Source organism: Gallus gallus, chromosome 22 (assembly GCF_016699485.2).
Source record: "Gallus gallus isolate bGalGal1 chromosome 22, bGalGal1.mat.broiler.GRCg7b, whole genome shotgun sequence".
Taxonomy (NCBI): domain Eukaryota; kingdom Metazoa; phylum Chordata; class Aves; order Galliformes; family Phasianidae; genus Gallus; species Gallus gallus.
The window spans coordinates 3,395,824-3,414,780 of NC_052553.1; the positions used below are offsets into that span (position 1 = coordinate 3,395,824).

At 59.4% G+C, this 18,957-nt stretch overlaps 3 protein-coding genes across 13 annotated transcripts; 2 read left to right on the top strand and 1 right to left on the bottom strand.

The window, feature by feature from the left end:
• The first annotated feature begins 197 nt into the window (after positions 1-197).
• Positions 198-2,108, top strand: SNRNP27 (small nuclear ribonucleoprotein U4/U6.U5 subunit 27). The gene is made up of 6 exons (XM_015297493.4): positions 198-264; positions 555-675; positions 790-902; positions 1,061-1,140; positions 1,430-1,494; positions 1,650-2,108. Exons 1-6 carry the CDS (start codon positions 228-230, stop codon positions 1,702-1,704), a joined length of 471 nt encoding a protein of 156 aa, XP_015152979.1. The 5' UTR covers positions 198-227; the 3' UTR covers positions 1,705-2,108.
• Positions 2,109-3,803: 1,695 nt separating this feature from the next.
• On the top strand, positions 3,804-11,364 carry MXD1 (MAX dimerization protein 1). 2 transcript variants are annotated; one of them, XM_015297478.4, is made up of 6 exons: positions 3,843-3,953; positions 4,032-4,134; positions 5,888-5,917; positions 6,809-6,923; positions 7,851-8,010; positions 8,089-9,867. In XM_015297478.4, the coding sequence occupies exons 1-6, from the start codon at positions 3,863-3,865 to the stop codon at positions 8,274-8,276; spliced, it is 687 nt and encodes a 228-aa protein (XP_015152964.1). In that variant the 5' UTR covers positions 3,843-3,862; the 3' UTR covers positions 8,277-9,867.
• Positions 10,711-18,903, bottom strand: C2orf42 (C2orf42 homolog). Of its 10 annotated transcripts, none has more exons than XM_015297472.4 (11): positions 18,853-18,903; positions 18,078-18,152; positions 17,985-18,002; positions 16,961-17,798; positions 15,794-15,901; positions 15,613-15,696; positions 15,129-15,233; positions 13,891-13,998; positions 13,063-13,163; positions 12,827-12,989; positions 10,711-12,149 (listed from the first exon to the last, which is right to left on the bottom strand). In XM_015297472.4, the coding sequence occupies exons 2-11, from the start codon at positions 18,132-18,134 to the stop codon at positions 11,935-11,937; spliced, it is 1,797 nt and encodes a 598-aa protein (XP_015152958.2). In that variant the 5' UTR covers positions 18,135-18,152; positions 18,853-18,903; the 3' UTR covers positions 10,711-11,934. The 10 variants fall into 10 exon arrangements, with proteins under 10 accessions (XP_015152958.2, XP_015152956.2, XP_015152962.2 ...); XM_015297470.4 differs by having other exon boundaries at positions 12,827-12,992; XM_015297476.4 differs by lacking the exon at positions 17,985-18,002.
• Between the last annotated feature and the right edge of the window lie 54 nt (positions 18,904-18,957).

Genomic DNA, 18,957 nt, shown 5'->3' on the forward strand with positions numbered 1-18,957 from the left:
GGGGACCTCCAGCCACGCAGCGGGCCCGGCCCCGAGCCCTTCTCGCTTCTGGAGGCCGAGAGGGGCTGCCCGAGCCGGGCTACGGCGGGGTTCGCTCCTCCCGGACCGTTTTGGTGGGGGAACCAAAGCGCTGCGGCGCTGTTTCCGGACGGAGGGTGGGGAATACTGAGCTGAGCGCCGGAAGTGGGGAGGGCTGCGGGCGGAAGTGGGGGCGGAGGGGCGGCGCAATGGGCCGCAGCCGGTCCCGCTCGCCGCCGCGGCGCGGTAAGGCAACGGGAGGGAAGCGGGGCGGAGCAGGACGGGACGGGGGGAGGCGGTGGGCAGCCGGCTCCGGGGTTGGGGTCCGCGGGCGGCCAGGAGTAGGGGGAGGGGATCCCGGGAGGACTGTGGGGCAACGGGGCCCAGGGATGTCCCCGAGGCCTTCCCCGGAGGGCCGAGGCCGTGAGGGTGCAGCGGGGCCCTCCTCCTCCTCGTCCTCCTCCTCCTCCCGTTCTCCTCCTCCCCTCCTCCGCCGCTCACCGCGCTCTGCCCGTCTCCCGCCCCGCTTCCCGCAGACCGCCGGCGCTCGCGATCCGCTTCGCGGGACCGGGAGAGGAGGCGGAGGGAACGGACGCGGTCCCGGGACAGGGACAGGAGGAGGACCCGCTCCCGCTCCCCGCACCGGCGGCGATCCAGGTGAGGCTCTCGGTGCCGGCAGGACCTCGTGCCGTTCCCCTTACCGTCTCCTAACAGCCGGCCCGCACTGCTGCGGTTCCCGCGGGGCTGAACTCTGCGTGCCGGCCGTGCCAGGTCCCCCCGGAGGCACCGCTCCAGTTCCTCCTCCCCTCTGCGGCTGAAGGAGAGGCGAGACGAGGAGAAGAAGGAGAGCAAAGACACCAAAGGCAAAGAGCGGCAGATCACGGGTGAGGCTCCGCCCCCAGCGCTTTTCTTGTGTTAATTCGTGCCGGAGTTGTCGGCGTTGTGAAAGGCACCGAGGGCTCCTTGGGGCTCATTGAGGTGCTTTTGAAGTGAACGCCGCTGGTTGTGTCAGGTGAACCCTTCTGTTTCGTTGCCTTTACAGAGGAAGATTTGCAAGGCAAGACGGAAGAGGAAATCGAGATGATGAAGATGATGGGCTTTGCCTCTTTTGACACAACTAAAGTGAGCGTGCTGGGGTCAAGGCTGGCTTTCCTTCCTCTGCAGGGCTGTGACAGGCAGTGCTGGGACGTCTCTTTGCCCAAGTGATGCAGCACAGGGCTTGGCACAGTGTTGGTTACACCCCAAAGCACATTCCCCTGCTTCCAGTGCACCCGTTTGGTGTGGGGGGGTTCTCCTTTACGGCCCAGAGCTGTGACACTGCTGAATTCTTTGCTCTGTTTGGTGTCCCCATGTATGTGGGCAGGCTCTTGGTGCTGCCCACATCTCCGGACCAATTCTTCTCCTCTTTCAGGGCAAGAAAGTGGACGGTGCTGCAAACGCATACGCCATCAACGTGTCCCAGAAGAGGAAATACAGGTTTGTGCTGTGGTGGATTGCACAGAACTCACTCGCTTTCTTGTGATAAAAGAACACTGTCGGGGAGGGAAGGCATTTCAGAGGAAACTGAATGTCCAGGCTGCCGTCTGTGGGCACGGCGAGGCGCTGATGTGTTTCCTTTCCTCTCCCCACAGACAGTACATGAACAGAAAAGGAGGATTCAACAGACCGTTGGATTTCATTGCTTGATGCCACAGAGAGCGATGAGCAGCGCTGCCTTCCTGGCGTGCTGCTGGCTCAGAGATGGGAGAGGACCCCATCTTTAAAGCCAATTTGGGGTGATTTAGAGCAAATCCGGGTGCACTCGCTCTGCCCTGCACCAAGGGAGGGTGGAGTGAAGCTCGTCGATCACAGCTCCGTTTGTTCCTCGCCAGGATTTCCTGCTGGTTGTATTTTTTCCTGTTGTGTTGTTGGTTTTTTTTTGATAGCTCAGTGTTGCCTAATTAAAACCTGTACATATTTTTTCCATTTTGTTTCGCCCCCTCCCCCTTTATCTGTGATAACATCACTCAGGAATAAAGTCAGCAAGAAGAGGCTGCTGGAACCCACCCAGCAGCTGTTTCCCCAACTCAGCATTTGGGATTTGAGCCGAACAACCTCAGTTTGCTTTTTCTTTGTGTGTTCGCCAGATAACCCCACGCTTTGGGCAGGGATTCCCACTGCACAGCTCTGCTCTGTGTGCTCCTCGGCTGAGGATTTCACACAGCCCCAGGAGGTGGCAGCACAGCCCTGAGCAGCGCCCTACAGCCCAAAGTGCTTTCGTTCCCAGCTCTGGCAGCAGATAGACCTTACCCCAATGCCTTAAGAAGAGGACGTGCATATCCAGCCTGGAGCTGAATGCCTTCGCTGTGACAGCTAATGGGTTTTTTCCTACTTTCTGAAGGTTTGGCTTGCCAGAGCTGAGCCTCGTCACCAATTTGGCAGCTCTGTGTCTCCGTGCTTGGTGACGGTGCCACACCCGTGCTGTCAGTGTGACGGTGACGTGCCCGGCCCTTTTGGTGCCATGTCATCACTACGGCACGCCTGGCGCCCCACGATAAGGCCCTGCTGCCAGACAGGGATTCCCAACCCCCCCCCCTCGCTTTGTTTGCTTTCTCTCTGTGCTAATTAAAGCCCTGCTCGTTAGGCCGGCCCGCTCCGGCTGCGGCTTCAAAAACGAGGAAAAAAAAAAACCCAAAACCCCCATTTATTTGCTCACAAATAGATGTGATGGGGACTTCCAGGGAGCTCACAGCCAGCTGGGATCTGCTCTCCCCCAATCCCACCCTATTTTTCCCCCAAACCACCACCACGCCAACGTTTTGCTGTTGAAGGTTGATTGGTTTTTTTGTAGGGGCATTGGGGCAGCGTTGCTCCTCATGGTGTGCCCCCCTTTTGACCGCCCCCTCCCCCCCAACACACACACATACACCCAGGTTTATCTGGTTTCCATGCTGTGGCCGAGGTGGGTGAGTCACCCCAGGGCAGGGCTGGGTTTCGGGGTGTGGGGAGGAAGCGATGCTGAGCTGCCCCCCCCCCCCACCCCCAAGTCCATCCCGTTGGGACAAAAGCACTGCTTGGGGGGGGGGGAGGAAGGGGGGTTTCCCTGCTGTGGGGAATGGGGCCACGCTTTGGGGTGAAGGGCAGCAGCTTTGGGTGCCCGGGGGAGGACCCTGGGAGTCCCTGCTGATGGGGGGGGGTACTTATAGGGGTGGGCTCGGGGGACTTCCTGCTTCTCAGGGGAAGCTCCAGGGGTCTCTGCTTATTGGGAAGGGGGGGGAAACGTCCTTCCTTGTGGACTCGGCGCTGTTTTTTGGGGGGGCGTCTCAAGGAGGTTCCTGCACTGCAGGCGGGGGTCCCAGCTCAGGGGGGGCTCATAGCTTTTTAAGGGGAAATCTGCTTGTAGCGAAGGGCTCCGGGAGGTTCCTGCTTCTTACGGAGGTCCCAGGGGGGTCTCCAGCCTTGGGGGGGCCCTACGCCTATGGGGCTCGGAGGGGTCCCCGCCCGCTCCGCATCAGCCCCTCTGCCCCACGTTGACATCTGGCGCCGGCGCCACGCCCCCTTCTCCGCTTCCCGCCCTGCCATTGGCTGCAGGAGGCAGGAAGTGAGTCAGCCCCGTGGGCGGAGCCTTCCGGCTCGCCCAATCACAGCGAGCCCTCCCGGAGGGCCCGGTCTGATGGGCGACAGCGAGGGGAGGGACCTTCCTCGGGGCCGAGCCAATCGCGGGAGGGCGTGTCTCCCCGCCACCCAATCGCGAAAAGCGACGGAGGAACGGCACCCAATGAGCGGCGGCGGTGGGCGGGGCTGGCGGAGCGGCCGGGCGAGGCGCTCACCCCGGCTTGGCCCGTCCCGGCCCCGCAGCGCGGCGATGGCGGCGGTCGGTGACGACGGGTCCGGCGTCGGGTCCAGCATCGGGCTGCTCCTGGAGGCGGCCGAGTACCTGGAGCGGCGGGAGCGAGGTACCGGCACCCCGCCGTTTCCCCCGCGGCACCTCCCGGTGCCTCCCGGCGCTGCCCGCTCCCGTTGTGTCCCCACAGAGGCCGAGCACGGCTACGCCTCGCTGCTGCCCGGAGCAGGCCGAGCCCGCAGGGAGAGCCCGAGGCGCCGCGGGAAGGGCCGGAGGAGCGGCGGGGGCGGCAGGTACCGGGAGGGGGGGAGGGGGGGGGCAGTGGGGACCCATAGGGGCGCCGCTGTCAGCCGGGGGTCAGCGGCTGTCACGGGGCGCCGGGTGGGGTGGGGGTCTGGGGGGGGGTGGGGGGGGCGGAGGACTCTGTCTGCGCCCAGATTGGGGTCTGTTGGGGCCTATTGAGATCCCGCTGCCATGGGGGGGGGCTTTGGGGACACCGCTGTCAGCCGGGGGTCAGGAGTTGGCACGGGGTGCCAGGTTGGGGGGGGACGTGGGGGGCCCTGCTGTCACCGGGGTCTGTTGGGATCCCCGTTGCAGGGGGTCTGGGGGCGGTGGGGGTGCTGCTGGCAGTCAGGGCCCAACACAAAGCACCAGGCCGATGTGGGGGCGTTGGGGGGACCCCATCACAGCCGGAGGTCAGGGTCGGGGTCTGTTGGTGTCCCCGTCGCTGGGGGTCTGGCAGCTCTGGGGGCATTGGGGGTGCTGCTGGCGCCCGGTGGTTGTGTCCCTGATCTGCTGTCGTTGGATGCTCAGAGTCTATCGGGATTCCATGTCACAGGGCGCACAGTGGGGCTCGGGGCCGTGGTGGGGACCCTTGGGGACACAGGAGGTGCTGCTGTCACCCGGTGATTACAACAGGGTGCCCGGTGGGGCAGGGGGGGGCTGGAGGAGACACAGCTGGCTTCCAGGGATCGTGGTTTGCTGGGCTGCCCCATGGTGGGCTGCCTGGCAGAGCTGTGGGCTGTGGGGCACCCATGGGGGCACCACCGTCACCACCAGAATGGGTCCCCCCCCAGGACCCCACAGAGCTGCGAGGTGGCCCTGCACCCCCCGCCACCCCTCCCCACCCCAGGCAGTGGGTGGGCACACTGGGGACGTCCCCTATTGGGGACTGAAGGTGCAATCACACGACGTGGCAGGCAAGGATGATTTTGGGCTTCGCTTTGGATGCTCCCTTGTTTGGTGCACGGCGCTCGGGTTCCGTTTGGAGGCTGTCGAAGTGGTGGATGAGATTCAGATCCAAAGCCTCCGTTGGGGAGGAGTGCTTTTACCCCGAAGTGTCACCCGTGGCGGATCGCTGCTGCTCCTCCCAGCTCCTTCCTGCTGTTTGCTCAGGGAGGAGCAGCTCTGCCATCTCACGGGCACGGCACCACGTCCTGCTCCGGCGCACGTCGCGTGGGGACGGGTGACCTTTGCCAGCTGTGACAGCAGGACGTCCCCGTCCCGACTGCGCTCTGAGGTTCCTTTCTGGGGAGACGTGGAGCTTCATTCCTCACTATGGCATTGCTCACGAGGAATGGGAGCAGCGGGACGGGTGCTTTGGAGCTACTCGCGTACCTCGGAGACGCGCTGGAGTTGTGCTCCGCTCGGTTTGGGGTTGGCGTTAGGATGAGGAGAGCTTCCCCTTCCTGCATGGTGCTGCTGAGCGGTGGTTGGGCCCCTTTGCTTCCTCCTCTCCCTTACAACCACTCATCCATGGAGTACATGATGTGTTGGGTGCTGCTGCCATCCCCGGCACTGCATTGTGTGCTCTCGTGCTGCTGCTCCCCCTAACCACAGCCCTTCCAGCAGCGAGCCCTTCCCCATCCAGACCACCTCAATTGGGTTTCCAGGCCGTGGCACTGCCATCTCTCTGAGTACCTCTCCCTACCCGCCTCTCTGCCACCAGATTTGTCATCCTGGGTGCACTGACCCCTCTGCAGGGACCCCCGCTGTCTGCCGCCCTCCTCGAGCCAAGCATTTCACAAAGTCCTCTTTCTTTTTCAGGTCAACGCACAATGAGATGGAAAAGAACAGGTGAGAACGGGCTGGGATCCACGTGGAAGTCTCTTTTCCATTGCACATCAGGGCTGCCCCACGCCTATTCCAGACGGAGCCGTGCCGTGCTGTGCCCCCGGTGCTGCTTTGTGCCCCGGTGTGCGCTGCAGCTCTGTGTGCTCAGCCCACCTGGGACAGGCAGCTGCAATAGTTCTGTGTTCTCTTCATGCTCCGGGGGGGGGAAGAGGGGGGTTTAAATCACACATCTCCCCCCAGTGAGCTGCTGTGATGCAGCTGAGCCGTTCCTCTTTGGAGAGCTCTGTGTAGGCACTGGGCTGGGTGTCAGCAGCTGTCCCTCTCTTGGGACGCCTCTGTGGTGGATTCCCATCCCCAGTGCATGCAGCTGGGCTGGCTGCTCACCTCCCACGTGTGGAAGGATCTCCTGCAGGTCGGACGGGTCGGCACAGCCCCAGCCGATGGAAAACAACGTCTGTGAGGGCTCAGCTCTGTTTGGGATTGACCCCAACAGCACGAGCATGTGTTTTGTTGGCACTGTCATGCAGGAGGCACTCAGTGCAGGCAAATGCCTGTTTATTCGCGTGCGGAACGAGATAGGCAGGTCGTTGCAACATCCCCATCTGCCCTGAGTGTGTCAGTGGGGTACGGCACAGGCGGTGTTGCAATGGGAACGGAACCGGAATATTGGGGCTGGGGAGCTGAGCTCGGGGCATCCTGCACTGCCATCCGTGCAGATGGGAGCGTGGGGTGCTGCAAACTGTCTGATTCTGACCCAAAGGAGGCTCGAGGGGCTGGCAGCCCCGTGCTGGATGTAGCAGGAGCAGTTTTATTTTGCTGTTCCTCCACTGATGTGGAGGTCGAGATGCCACATGGTGTCGTTGCACGCTGAGCACTCTGATGGTTTTCTTCCAGGCGTGCCCACCTGCGGCTGTGTTTGGAGAAGCTGAAGGTGCTGGTGCCGCTCGGCCCCGAATCCAGCAAGCACACCACGCTGAGTTTACTCATGAAAGCCAAATTGCACATCAAGGTGAGTCCGGTGGCACCAGAAGTCCCTGCAGAGCAGAAGGCTTGGAGAAAGCTGCTCGTGCAGAGCATCCCCAAAGCCCTCAGCCTTGCTCCTACTTGATGGGCACCGTGTGGCTTCCTGGCCATGTTGACTGCTTTATGGTTTGCCCTCTACACCGTGACTCTCACCGAGCACATTTGGTTTTATGAAGCAGCAGATAACCGTGGCTGGTTTAAAAACCGTTTGGATGTGGTGCTCAGGGACGTGATTTAGCGGAGGGTTGTTAGGGTAGTTTGGTTAGGTCGTGGTTGGACTCAATGATCTTTAAGGTCTTTTCCAACCTGAGTGATTCTGTCATTCTATGGCGGCATGGCGGGACGCAGCCTGCATGCCAACAGTGCCTTATCAAAGCTTGGAAATAGAAAATAGAAATAGAAAAAAAGCACTGCATAGGATCCTTCCAACCCAACCATGCTTTGATTCCACGATTCTCTAATCTTTAACGTCCCTTCCAACCCAACCACTCTATGGTTCCATGATTCAGTGACCTTTAAGAACCCTTCCAACCTGACCATGCTGTGATGCCATGATTCTGTGACCTTTCAGGTCCCTTCCAACCCAACCATTCTATGGTTCCATGGTTCTGTGACCTTTAAGGACCTTTAGAACCCAAGCCTGGTCTGATTCCATGATTCCATGACCTTTAAGAACCCTTCCAACTCAACCATTCTATAATTCCATGGTTCTGTGACCTTTAAGAACCCAACTGTACTGTGATTCCACTATTCTCTGATCTTTAAGGTCCCTTCCAACCCAATCATACTGTGATTCCACGATTCTCTAATCTTTAAGAACTCCTCCAACCCGACCATGCTGTGATTCCACCACTCTGTGACCTTTGAGGTCTCTTCCAACCCAACCATTCCATCCGTTTCTCCCCCTCTGCAGAAGCTCGAGGACTACGACAGGAGAGCCCTCCACCAGATTGAGCAGCTGCAGCGCGAGCAGCGGCACCTGAAGCGGCAGCTGGAGAAGTTGGGCAGTGAGAGGGTCCGCACCGACAGCGTCGGCTCCGCCGTGTCCTCGGAGCGCTCCGACTCGGACAGAGGTGAGACCTGCACATCTCTGGACAGCATCTGGAGGTCCCACTGAGCTCCTTGTGATGCTGTTTGCTTTCTGCTTGCAGAAGAGATTGACGTGGACGTGGAGAGCACCGACTCCCTGCCCGCAGACCTCGACTGGAGCAGCAGCAGCCCCAGCGACTCGGACGAGCGCGGCAGCCTGCAGAGCGTGTGCAGCGACGAGGGCTACGCCAGCTCGGGTGTGCGGAGGGCGAAGGCGCAGAGTGCTCACAAGCTGTGCCCTGCTCTCTAAGCATCAGACCCCGCAGCTCTTCCACCCACCGCTCTTTCCCAGTTGGTAGCAAACCAGACCGTCCCGCAGTTCCCTTGTGCTGCTGACACGAAGTCCGCTTTGCCCCGGTCCCAAGCAGGGCTGTGGGTGCTGAGCTTCTCCCCGGAGCGCGCGGCCCATCGCGCCCACTCGCTTCTCACCCCGTGGGGAAGCTCATCTCAGCGAGACCGTACATTCCAGCCCCGTTTTGGTGCGCCCGGGAATATCGCAGCGGTAACAGCAATGCCGGATGAGCTCAGCTTTCCTTTGCCTTGCTGTTACCGCTCGCTATTCCGGATCTTTGTAGTGTTTGCCCACTAACAATCAGCACCAGGGCCCAAATATGCATTGTGTGGGTGAGACCCAGCCTTGCCGGTAGCTTGGAGCAGGGAGAAAGCAGAGGGAGGTCTGCAACGGAGCGTCAGTCGGTGGCCTTTCCCTCCGCCGACTCTAAAAATTCAGGGTAGCAACGGACCCCTCCTGCAAAGCAAAAGGCTCTGCTCCTCCCGGCAGCCTCGGGATGGACATCTCCAGCTCTGGAAGTTCCTGGAATGCCTCAAAACCAAATGGTGCTGTCCTTGTGCTGTGCCCTCTCGCGTTACGGCCGCGTGTCTTAGGACGGCCTTGGCGCTTCTTGTCTCTGGGACAATTTTTTTCTACCTCGGAGAGATGAACAAAGATTATCTCCATCCCTTTAGCACAAAAACAAACAAACAAGATGCCTCATTTGTTTTATAGAAGCGCTGCTTGGTCCCATCGCATCCGTCGCGCGCGATTTAGCAATAAGTGGCGGCGCTCCGAGCGGCGCTGCTGCGTGTGAAGCACTTGCCCAGCCTTGGGGTTGTGTTTGGGCGCTCTCCATGCTGAGGATTTGGGTTTCCACCATAGAGAACCGCAACCAAACGCCAAAAGAAAAGGCCAACCCCTTCCCCTGGCCCCAGCACTATGGTTTCCAGCCGTGCCGATGCGTTGAAGCCAACAAGCCAACTCGAGCACGTGTGCGTAGAATGTGTGGTCTACAAACAGTATCTCCTCATTTTCTTTGACATGAATGGAGTTATGACTTCATGCTTTAGAAGACGTTCTGGGATCGTTTTACGCAGAGTCCTCTGATGGAGATGCAGAGATTTCTTCCAGGGTTTTCCTACTCCATCTCTCGTGCTCAACGTCGGACGCTTTGGTGATGGGGATGGAACGTCCATGTGGGGCTCAGAAGCCATTCCGACTCTTTGAGAAAACTCTTTGGAGGTATTTAATACCAGGTTGAATGGGGCTTTGGGCAACCTGATCTAGTATGTGATTGAGCAGTGGGCAGCCCTGCCTGGGGCAGGGGGATTGGAACTTAATGGTCCTTGAGGTCCCTTTGAATCCAAGCCATGCTGTGATTCTATGAAAACTCATGGAAACCCACCCCAAAACAACAAAAAAAACATGGAAACCCGCAGAAACCCACCTCAAGAAGGCAAAAACCCATAGAAACCACCTCAGGAAGACAAGAACCCACGGAAACCAACTCCAAAAAGACAAGAACCCATGGAAACTCACCCCCAAAAGACAAAAAAAAACAACAAACCATGGAAATCCACCCCAAAACAACAACAAAAACCATGGAAACCAATGGAAACCCACCCCAAGAAGGCAAAAACCCATGGAAACCCATACAAACCCAACCCCACGAAGACAAAAACCCACGGAAACCCAACCCAAGAAGACAAAAACTCATGGAAACCACTCCCAAAGACAAAAACCCACGGAAACCCACTCCAAGAAGGCAAGAGCCCATGGAAACCCACAGAAGCCCACCCCATGAAAACAACAACCCACGGGCAAAGCTGAGTATCTGCACTTGGAGGCGCGCTGCTCTGATACACGATGGCTCAAGCCCTCTCCAGCCCCTTTCTTCTGAGCACTGCCGAAATCCCAACTCCAACCCCGGCGCGGTGGGGATGCACTCCAAGGGGGAACAGGAGGAAACGTGCGCTTCGTTCTCCACTTAGTTGTACCGAGCGTTAAGGTTTAGACTCTTCATTGTTATTTTTTGTGTCGTGCCTTTTTGGGTTGACCGCGTTCTTTTGGTGAAACACCGCGTGTTGGTTTTGGTTGTGGTTTTTGTTGGTTTTTTGTTTTTTTTTTTTTCCCCCTCTTTTCATTTGATTTCTGTCCCGATATGAAGCAGTACTCCGCTGACCTTTGCACTGTTTGGACGTGCTCCTCTCCAACGCGTTGGCATCGAAAAAAAAAAAAAAAACCCAACAAACTCAAACCTTTGGCAAACGATGCGCTGCCGTCGGACGGGCACGAAGTTCGAACCTAAAACCACGGGCTTTTCCCCCAAAACTCCAGGTGAGCTTGGAGCAGCGTCCTGGGGCCGCCAGCCTTTCCTCGAATTCACGGATCCACCAGCATTACTCAGAGATAAGCTGCAGCAATGAGATTTTTTTTTTTTTGTAGATTGTTGGAAAAAAGGGGGGGAGCGAGGAGCACCCCCTGCGTTTACACAGACGTGCGAGTCCAAACCGCGCTGCTTGGGGACGGGGAAGCCCCCAGCCCTGGGCGTTGGTCCCCATCCCATCTCATCCCATCCCCATCCCTCAACCTGGGGCAGAACAAAGCCAGCAGCAGAGGCTTCTCCATCCCCACCTCAGGAGCCTTCCCCACCTCAGTGGCTTTTGATGCATTTTCATTGCCCTTCCCATTGATTTTAATCTTTTTCCCCCCTTTTTCCTTCTAATTTGCCCCCGAGACCCAGACCCCACTCCTTGGCTTTTTAGCATCACTTTTGAGTTCTGGCATCTTCTGAGCGATAGACACAGAGTGAAAGGGGAGCAGCAGATGGGAGGATGCAAAGATTTCCTTTCCAGGCGTTCAATTCCCGTTGTACATAGCACGTCACTATGAATCCTGTGTCAAGACCATATAATGGTGCTTCATTTTTTTTGTTGTTTTGTTTTTCTTACAAGTTAGCACACGCGTTTTTTTTTAGAGAGTATGTGTTTTAGACAGACCTGGCCGTGTGTATGTATACTTCTGTATTGTTGGATTGTTAGAAAATAAATTATTTCAGTACGAATGTCCTTGTGCTGCTGTCAGGAAGAGGGGTGGGATGCAGTGGGGTGGTGCTGGTGGGGGTGCGGTGCCTGCAGCCCCTCCCTGCAGGAGTTGGGGTCCTGGGCTGCTCTCTCCCCCCCCAAGTCCAGGTGCAGCACATCAACCTGAGGGAGGGAATGAGCCTGGCCATGCCCTCCTCCATCCAGGGGGAAGATGCAGCCGGGTTCTGCCGGAGGATGCGAGCAAGGAGTGGCTGGAGTTCAGGTAAATGCTGGCAGTGGTCACCTGGAGCTGGCAGGACCCCCATCCCTGCTCTCTGCTCCCCCCATGTCCTTGCTCTGCACTGATTTCCCCCTCCCCCAGCTCTGGGCTGAAGCTGGGGCTTCCCTGGATGTGTGTGTGCTCCGCAGGAGGGGTGCAGCCCCCCCGTGTCCTTCCCAGCTTGCTTTCCTGGGTGCAGAGAGGAGCAGCGTGCACCCGGTGAGCAGCACTTTTTCTTTTTCCAGGTGCGGCAGCAGCTCTGTGCTTGGTTTCTTTCTCTCTTTCGGGCTGACGTGGCCGTGGTGGCAGTTCTGGATTGCAGCCCCGGAGCTCAGGGGAAGGTGATGGTGGTGAGCGGAGCGAGTTCCAGGGTGGGCTCCAGCGCTGGTGGCTGTTGGGTGGAGAAGGAGGCTTGGGGCTGACGGCCGCCCTGGTGCCCGTACTCAAACTTGATGCGCAGCTCTCCGATGTGGGAGTGAGGTAGGATGTTGGGGATCCACTCGATGATGAATGGGGTGGGCTCCTTCTGGGTGGGAGAGGTGTTTCCTACAGGGGAGGGGGGGAGAAGAGGGTGAGCTGGGGGAGCCTGGGCCTTACCTCGGTGGTGGGGTGGGTGTTCTTGGGGCTCTTGGTGCAGGAGTTGTTTTTTTGGGGGGCATGTGTGTTTGTAATGGGTGTCTGGACTCGTGAAGGTGAACCCGGGGACTGGGGGGGTGGGGTACCGTGCAGTTCTGTGGCTGCTTTTGGTAGGAGGAGGGTGGAGATGGTGACAGAACTCATCTCAGAGATGATGGGGGGTGGGTTCCATCAATGCCTGCGTGGTTGAGTGAGAGGGGAAGGGCCACCTACAGGGGGGCACTGCCTCTGAGTGCAGATCTGGGGGAGAGCCCCTTATGGGTACAGCTCCCCCTGCATTAGGGTGTGAGGGGGAGACCCCCAGCTATGGTAGGACTCCTCTGTGTGGGGTTATGAAGGGAAACACCCTTCCTGGTGAAGGTGTCTGTCTCCTGGGTGGGGCCTGGGGCCATTCCTTAGTGCCTTGGTGGTGACTGCTGCTTGGTGGAGCCCCACGCCCCGGGCAGGGAGGTGCACATCCAGCCGGTATCTTGCTCCAACATTTGTGCAGAGATCTCATGGCGGTGCTGCTGGGGTTGCCCTGGCAGTGTGGGGGGGAGGAATCCCCCCCCAAGTGGGCTGAGAGGAGAACTCCCTCCCTCGCTTACCCACTTTGAGGAAGGTCTTGAGCTCCAGCGGGCGGATGGCCGGCTGCTTCTCCAGGCGCCCGTAGGTCTCAGCAATGCTCTCCACCTCCACCTTGGGGCACTTGAAGAGCTCATAGGTGCCGTCCCGGTTCTGGATGAAGCTGCGTGTGATCTCCAGTGGCAGCTGCTGGGAAGCACCGGGGTGAAGGGCTCAGCAATGCGTGGCAGTGCGGGGTGGGGTGTGTGTTCCCCCTTACCTCGGGCGTGTCGAAGATCTGCTTGACCTGCAGGATGCTGGTGATGTGCCACGTGTACTTGGAGAAGGTCCCCAGGGGAAGGGCATCTTTGCGGACAAACGCTACGGGGAAGGAAAGTGCAGTTAAAGGTGGGGGGGAAGGAGTGAGGCTGGTGATGCAACTTGCTTTTCCTCGCTGCTTTTTCCTTCTGGGCTGCAGCGAGAGCGCTTTGCTTTGGCTGGGAGGCGAGCCCTCAGTCTGCTGCTCTGCACTGCGCTCTGGACTCTCCTCCTGGTCTCAGTTAAGAGCACAATAATGAAGTAAAGCTGGCTTGGCACTTGAGGACTGCTCAGCGTCTGTGGGCTCTTTATACTCAGCTGGGGGCCCAGTGGTGCTCCTGAAGTCGGAACGCTGCAGGTAATCGTGCTGAGAGCTCTGCGTGGCTGCTCAAGCATTGTCTTACATCAGTGTGAAGTGTAAAGCAGCGGAGAGAAACACTTAGGATCAAGTGCTCTGCAGTCCATTTGGCTCAAAAGCAGCAGCAGAACTGAGCAGAGCCTGCGGGGAAGATGCTGTTTGCTCTGAGTCTCTGCTGCCTTTATTCTTCCAGCTCTAACACCAGTCAAACTGTTGCACAGCTGCTGCCACTGGCCAAGCGCTGAGCCCGCAGCCAGGCTGAGGCTGGAGCTGTTACAGCCCCACTGGGAGCACAGGCTGTGGCTCCTGCTTAGCTGAGCCTTCTGTCCCTAAGGCTGCTAGAAACAAGAGGGGGGGTGTCGGCTTCATGCGGGCTTTTCCCTGCCTTAAGTGGTATGCAGAGTGCTTTCAATGTATAAGCGAGTTTCTTACCTGTAGTGGAGTTGGGCAACCTCTTCTTTGTACTCCCACTGGATATCCTCTGCTGCAGCGCATCAAAGAATGCCTGTGGGATGTGGAACACCAACGGCTCGGGTTTACCTGCATGGTCACAGAGAGGGCAGGGCTTAGGGCAAGAGAGGCACTGCTGCTTGCAGGCAAATAAAAGGTTGGAAAGGAGCATGTGTCCAGGTGGAGATCAGCATCTGGCCGGAACACGGCCAGTGATGTGTTTTACATTTACTTTCTCGTGCTGTGGTTTGTGTCCCTGCCCTCTTGGCCCAGCTGTGGGCAATGCTGGGCACAGCCTGGTGCTGTCAGGTTCATTCCCTCCACCAACTCCACCTCTGGGCACCACCTCCCCAGGCTGAGCAGCCCTGGATCTCTCTGCCAGCTGCTGCCATCCCTTCTCCCCACCCTGGGGGGATCTGTTTTGTCTGGAGGAGCACAGCAGGGCAGCAGAAAGGGCTTTCTTTCAGTGGGTGAGCAGAGCACACAGATGGCTGCTGTGGCTCCTAGCAGCTCGCTGGAGGCCAAGGGCATCGCTGAGCTCCTATGCCTGACACCTCAGAGACGTCTGCCAGAGAGCAGAGTGTGTGTCCTCACCGACAAACTGCTCTTACAGGGCTTGGAAAGAGACCCCCCTCGAGGTGTTTGTCCTCTTCAGGAGAGTCCAGCTGGATCTGCACAGAGGCCAGGCACGCACAGCATGCAGCACCTGGGAGCCTCATGCAGTACAGCCCCACTGAGGATTTTCACAACTCTGGCTGTGCTCTGTGGCCACGTGCCCTGCAGGAAGTGGCGTGGCTGACCTGCATGCCACAGGGGATGCAGAAACAGCCATCACCCACAGCTGCCTGTGCACAGGGAGAACCAGAGCTCTGCCCTTAGGGCACGTGGGGGACAGCAGCATGCTCCAGACTGGCGAGGGAGCATTTCTCAGATGCCACGTGAGGCACCTCACCTTACCTTACCTTACGTCACCTCTTCTGCCTGGCTCCGGGCGGGTTCTTCAGGCATAAATAACCTCTAAGGGAGTTTCTCCCTTCCCATAGCAATAAACATCAGGCTTTGGTGAAGCTAACACCACATTTGGGGAACGAATCAAAGCCGATGGGCAAAAATAATGTTTGCTCTCAGCTGAGCAAAGCACGTGCCTCCCTTTGGGCTAAGTTATTTCACAGTCAGGAGCTGGAAGGAGGCTCCCACCGTGGTCCCAAAGCCCAGCTTACCCTCAAACTGGTAATGCATGGTCTGATGGATGCGCTCAGTGACGCTGGCCAGCCAGTCTTGGAAGGACAGGGTAACCTGCGACTCGTCCAGAAGTTGGTTACAACCTGCGAGGCAAAGGAGAGGGACATCAGCTCCAGCTGTCTGGATTTGGGTCTTTGGTCTTTCACCTAAAGGATTTTGCAGTGCCATACTGACCCCAAGTATCCAGCACACACCCGTGAATGCTCAGAGATAACAGTTAGGACACACATGTCAAGGAGAATCCCCTGAGGAGGCCGCTGCTATGGCAGTTTGCATCTCCTTTCCCTGCAGCACGCTGCCTCCCACAGAGCCAGGCGGGCAGCCAGAGCCCAGACGTTCTTTCTCAACAAGTATTCATCCCCCAGAAACCCAACTTTGCCCCATTTCCAGCCTGGATGGGTAGCTCTGGACATCACCACCACTGCAGTACCAAAAAACCCAGACTGTGGGGCTGAGCCCTACCTTGCCTTTTCAGTGAGGCAGCAACCGTGGGCTTCTTCAGGCTGCTTCTCCTCAGGCCGGCCGTGTCCTGAGCTAGGAGAGGCCCTGGGGAAAGGAGAGCAGGTTGGGGCACACACCGTGCTGACACTGCAGCCCACACATTGGGCCTCGGATGCCCATCCCTGGTGACTGTGCCACTCACCGGGCGTTAAGTCCTTTTTCCTCTTCTTGGCCTTGGCAGCAGCCTCGCCAGCCTGCACGGTGGACTCAGGGCCACACACCAACTGAGGGACAGCGATCCCTTTCAGACCTACGAGGGACAGCTCTCAGTCATTAAAATCACCTCTGGCCCACCTCACCAAGTGCTGCCCTGCTGGGGGGACTCACAGCCACCCCACACTCCACAACCGCTCCACCTGAATGGATCTGGCAGCACTGATCCACACAGACAGGGGCACTGGGGAAGGAAAACCAGAGCCTTGAGCCAAATATCTGGGGGTTTGGCTTGTTTTCAGCTCCACCTGACAGGCAGGGCGCGCTCCCCAAAGCACCGAGCAGCAAACGTGCCGACCGCTGCACGTGGAGTTCCCACATCCTGAGCTGCTGCCTGCAAAAACCACACAGAAAACCAGAACCAAAACCAGGGGAAAAGCCCAGAGGGGAAAGGCGAGGCAGCAGAGACAGCCAGCTCTCCTGGGGTGGAAAGAGAGCTGGGGAGTGGAGAGGGATCAGAGCTGGGGCTCCTGGGCACTAACTGCGTTCTGCTCCCAGCTCCGGTCCCGCTGGGCCCTGTGTGTCATCCCCAAGGGGATCGAAGGGAACAATGCAGCACCCTAAGCACTACTGAGCTTAGCAGCACTGAGATGGGAAGCGGTTTTAATTAGCTCAGGTTAATTCACCCACAGCAGTCTGTGTTAGGGAGCATCACGAATGCTTTCGGGTGCCTCGGTGGGACTAGCTGGGTGCAGCCTTTGAGCCACAGAGCACACAAACCCAGTGACTTCTGCCCCGTGTGGATTTCACAACACCTTCAGCTTCGCTGCTCTTGCCCAAAAGGAAGAAGACACCCAGTTCCCATCCCAGAAGAGGAAGCTCCACTTGTTACGAGCATCGATTGCAGCAAAGCAAAGGGGATCTGTCCCCCAGGGCAGCCCCCTGCTCTGCTCCCACACCTGCACAGGCATGTCACAGCCTGTGAGTGCTTTCTGGTGGGGGGAGGAGCAGGAAATGAAGCCCAGCGCCCACGAGGAGCAGGTGTGAGGGCTGCCCTCAGGCCAGCACTGGCAGCAGCACGAGCAGTAGGGTGGCCTGCTCCCCTTGGCCCCCCCGTTCGTCCCCCTCTCAAAATCCCCAAATCAGCCTCAGATACCGCCTGAGTCATAGGTGAGGAAGTCGGCAAACTCCTGGGCCAGGCTCTCGTCGCTGGCAAAGGCACAGATGCAGGCGAAGAAGTGAATGCACCTCTGTGCTGCCGCCTCCTCCTTGGCCGAGGCGGCCTTGCCAGGCTTCAGGGTCTGGCAGGAGCAGAAGAACCTGTGCTCCGCCAGCGTCTTCGTGCTCATCTTCTGGGCGAAGGAGGCGTGCAGGTAGCCCAGGCTGTGCTTTTGGCTGGCCTTGCACTTCACCACCAGGACGCTCTTGGTGATCCGCTGCACCAGCGGCCCCGTGGGCTCTGTGGCCAGCTGCCAAATAGTCTGTTTCGTTTCGGGCGAGGCCTGCATGGAGTTGAGCACCGAGCTTTTCAGGGTCAGCGGGGTGGCCTCGGTCTGACAGTTCAGGGCCAGCTTGACGTGCTGGCACTGATTCTCCACCACACCCTGCGTGGACGCCTTCAGGCACGCCGGGACGTAGCAGCGGCCGGAGCTGAGCTGTGTGATGATGGTCCCATCCACAGTCTGGATGGCCGTCTCCGAAACGCCCAGCTCTACAAAGCACCGGTAATCCGGGCCCCGGTCCCGCTGGCGCACCGAGTACACCTGTAAGTCAGAGCCAGTGATGATCTTAACAGCATCGACCCCGGGCTGCTTGCGTGTGCCGTAGCGGAAGACGGTGCCGCAGTTCTTGTTCTTGCAGCTCAGCCCGCGGGTGCCGTTGTAAGTGCCGCAGCGGGGACATTTCCTGATGCCCCTCAGCGTGGCCTTCCCCAGGTCGGACAGGAAGGAGGGCACTTTGGTCCTCACCGATGTGGGCTCCATCTTCCGGGAAGCCTGGAAGGGGAGAGGTGGGGAGGTGAGCAGTGGGGGTGGTGAGCACAACGGGGTTCTGGTGACACCTACAGGTCCCCCTGCAGCAGGCACGGAGGCGGTGGCCTCCTGAACTGAGAGATGCAGCACAGGGAAGGCGACTCACTGCCAGAACTATGGGAAGTCAGCACATCCCCGCCCTGCACGTACGCTGTGCTCCAGCCTTGGCTGCACGGGAGAAAAGTGAGGCAAAGTGATGTGATGGACTCAGGCCTGGCATCGTCCCACATCCCCACTGCTCACCAGCACGTCCTGCCAAGCTTCTTGCTGACGGCAGCACAGGGACGCAGCGTTCTGCATCCGGATCCTGAGGGTCTCCTGATAGAACAGAACCACAGGAGCTGAGTCTCCTGAGCTGGGAAGGAACTGCAGCGATCACAGAGTCCAACCGGCGGCTCCACAAAGGGCCATTCCGTCCCCGTGTCTGACAGCAGCGGCCCAACGCTCCCTCAGCTCTGTGCCGCCCCCTCTGGAGCGCAACCTCTCCTTAACCCCCACCTGCCCCAACACTGACGCAGCTCCAGGCCGGGCTGTGGCTGCCACACACACAGCCGAGGCCGGAACGGCGGCCTGCTGGCTTCGGGGCAGTGTGACGAAGGGGGGAGGGGGGGGTCACGGCCTCCCCACAGCGTCCTGCATCCCGGGGGTAAACGTGTGGTACCACCACAGGGCCGGCCTGCCATGGCCTCCAACTGCTGCCGTGGAGGCACAACAGCCGTAAGGAAGCACGGCACCGGGCAGGGACCGGGCAGGGAAGGTTTACTGACACGGGAGGGGCCGTTCAGGGCGCCGCCACGGCCGGGCCTCCCCCGCTCCCTTCAGGCCCCGGCCCGCTCCCCTCAGCCCATCGCCGCGCTGACGTCACCGCAGCGGCGTCGCCGTGACGTCGCCCCCCGCCGCCAGGGGCCGCCCCGCCGGCCCTTTCCCTCCGTCCCCCCGCCTCTCTGACGTCACTTCCTGTCCCGCGGGCGCGGGTCCCGCGCCGCTCCCTCTCCCCCCTCCCTCCCCCTTCCTTTACCTGGGCGGCGGCTCGCGCCCCCCGCTCCAGCCCGGGCCCCGCCGCGAGGCCGCTCAGCGCCCCACCTCCGCCATGGCGCCCGCCCGCCCGCCGCCGCGCTCCCAT

Coding starts and splice junctions, on each gene's coding strand:
- SNRNP27 (XM_015297493.4), top strand. CDS start 228: ATGGGCCGCAGCCGGTCCCGCTCGCCGCCGCGGCGCG. Junction 265..554: donor CCGCTCGCCGCCGCGGCGCG/GTAAGGCAACGG, acceptor CGCTTCCCGCAG/ACCGCCGGCGCTCGCGATCC. Junction 676..789: donor CCGCACCGGCGGCGATCCAG/GTGAGGCTCTCG, acceptor CGGCCGTGCCAG/GTCCCCCCGGAGGCACCGCT.
- MXD1 (XM_015297478.4), top strand. CDS start 3,863: ATGGCGGCGGTCGGTGACGACGGGTCCGGCGTCGGGTCCAGCATCGGG. Junction 6,924..7,850: donor AAGCCAAATTGCACATCAAG/GTGAGTCCGGTG, acceptor CCCCCTCTGCAG/AAGCTCGAGGACTACGACAG. Junction 8,011..8,088: donor GCGCTCCGACTCGGACAGAG/GTGAGACCTGCA, acceptor TTCTGCTTGCAG/AAGAGATTGACGTGGACGTG.
- C2orf42 (XM_015297470.4), bottom strand. CDS start 18,134: ATGCAGAACGCTGCGTCCCTGTGCTGCCGTCAGCAAGAAGCTTGGCAG. Junction 15,697..15,793: donor GAAAAAGGACTTAACGCCCG/GTGAGTGGCACA, acceptor TCCTTTCCCCAG/GGCCTCTCCTAGCTCAGGAC. Junction 12,993..13,062: donor AGATCTTCGACACGCCCGAG/GTAAGGGGGAAC, acceptor GGTGCTTCCCAG/CAGCTGCCACTGGAGATCAC.